At 41.6% G+C, this 931-nt stretch overlaps 1 protein-coding gene across 1 annotated transcript; it reads left to right on the top strand.

Moving 5' to 3' along the window:
* Positions 1-93: 93 nt before the first annotated feature.
* On the top strand, positions 94-410 carry Tsp_13915 (putative TonB protein; the record flags this gene model as incomplete). The annotated part of the gene is given in 2 exon segments (XM_003365999.1): positions 94-257; positions 269-410. Coding segments are annotated over 2 exon segments (306 nt in total), but the record flags the coding sequence as incomplete, so codon positions are not given.
* Between the last annotated feature and the right edge of the window lie 521 nt (positions 411-931).

Genomic DNA, 931 nt, shown 5'->3' with positions numbered 1-931 from the left:
TTGAGCATAGTGAGTTTGTAGCACTGCTATAGTTTGAGTATTAGAATAAGTAAATGTTTGAGAATAGCAGTGCAAGGATAGGAGGAATGTGAGATAGGGTGGTGTGCAGGAGTTCGACGGGTTACACTGCACGACGCGACCCTAACCGTATCAAATGATGAAAGTCCATATTTTCAAAGCTCACCTCTTCCTCTCCCGGTTGCGGTACCAGAGGCCTGCCGCCTTGCTCGGATCTCAGCAATGGGATCTCAAGCAAGGTTTTTTTCAGCCCGACCGCCCCCGCGCCGCCCCCCGCCCTCCTGCCCGTTAACGGGGACTTCCCTCGGCGGAGTCTCCTAGTCCCGTGCTGGCCAGAGACCGGTTTTAAAGAGATGACCCTGTCCATTTGTGTGGTAATGGACGTTGTTTGAAATCTTGTGCAATGGGATTTCAACATCTATGTGAATTCGTAAGACGTATCTGTCCTAGAGGCAGATATGCAAATTCGCAATTGACGTAGTGCCGAGACTCTGTTTCGGTGCCAATCTAGTGGTGATCGTTACTCCCCCAAGAGGAACGGTAAGCGTCGCTATGCGTTTGTGTTATTGTCTCGCTGGCTCTGACACTTGGCCAATGATTGACATCAGATTTGCCGTCACACCTTTAACTAGTTCATTTGGCGTTGCACCTTTCATCAGTTTAGGCATCAAACATTTAAAATTAATCTTCATCGAGAGTATCCCCTTATAATCATGCTAAATAGTTTAAATTTGTTAAATATTTTTACATTAATTTATTCATTTAGGGACTTAAATGATAAATAAAATATAATGTTCATTCATCTAATAATTGGGCAAATTCAATAATTAGTAAATTTCATAAAAGTTTATCAATGTTTCATTTACATTTCATCTTATATAAGATTCTAATTATTCATTAATTTTATACTGAT

This window comes from Trichinella spiralis (assembly GCF_000181795.1).
Source record: "Trichinella spiralis strain ISS 195 chromosome Unknown Scfld6744, whole genome shotgun sequence".
Classification (NCBI taxonomy): domain Eukaryota; kingdom Metazoa; phylum Nematoda; class Enoplea; order Trichinellida; family Trichinellidae; genus Trichinella; species Trichinella spiralis.
The sequence above is the reverse complement of the archived record's forward strand: the minus strand, read 5'-3'. Positions and strand labels throughout refer to the sequence as shown.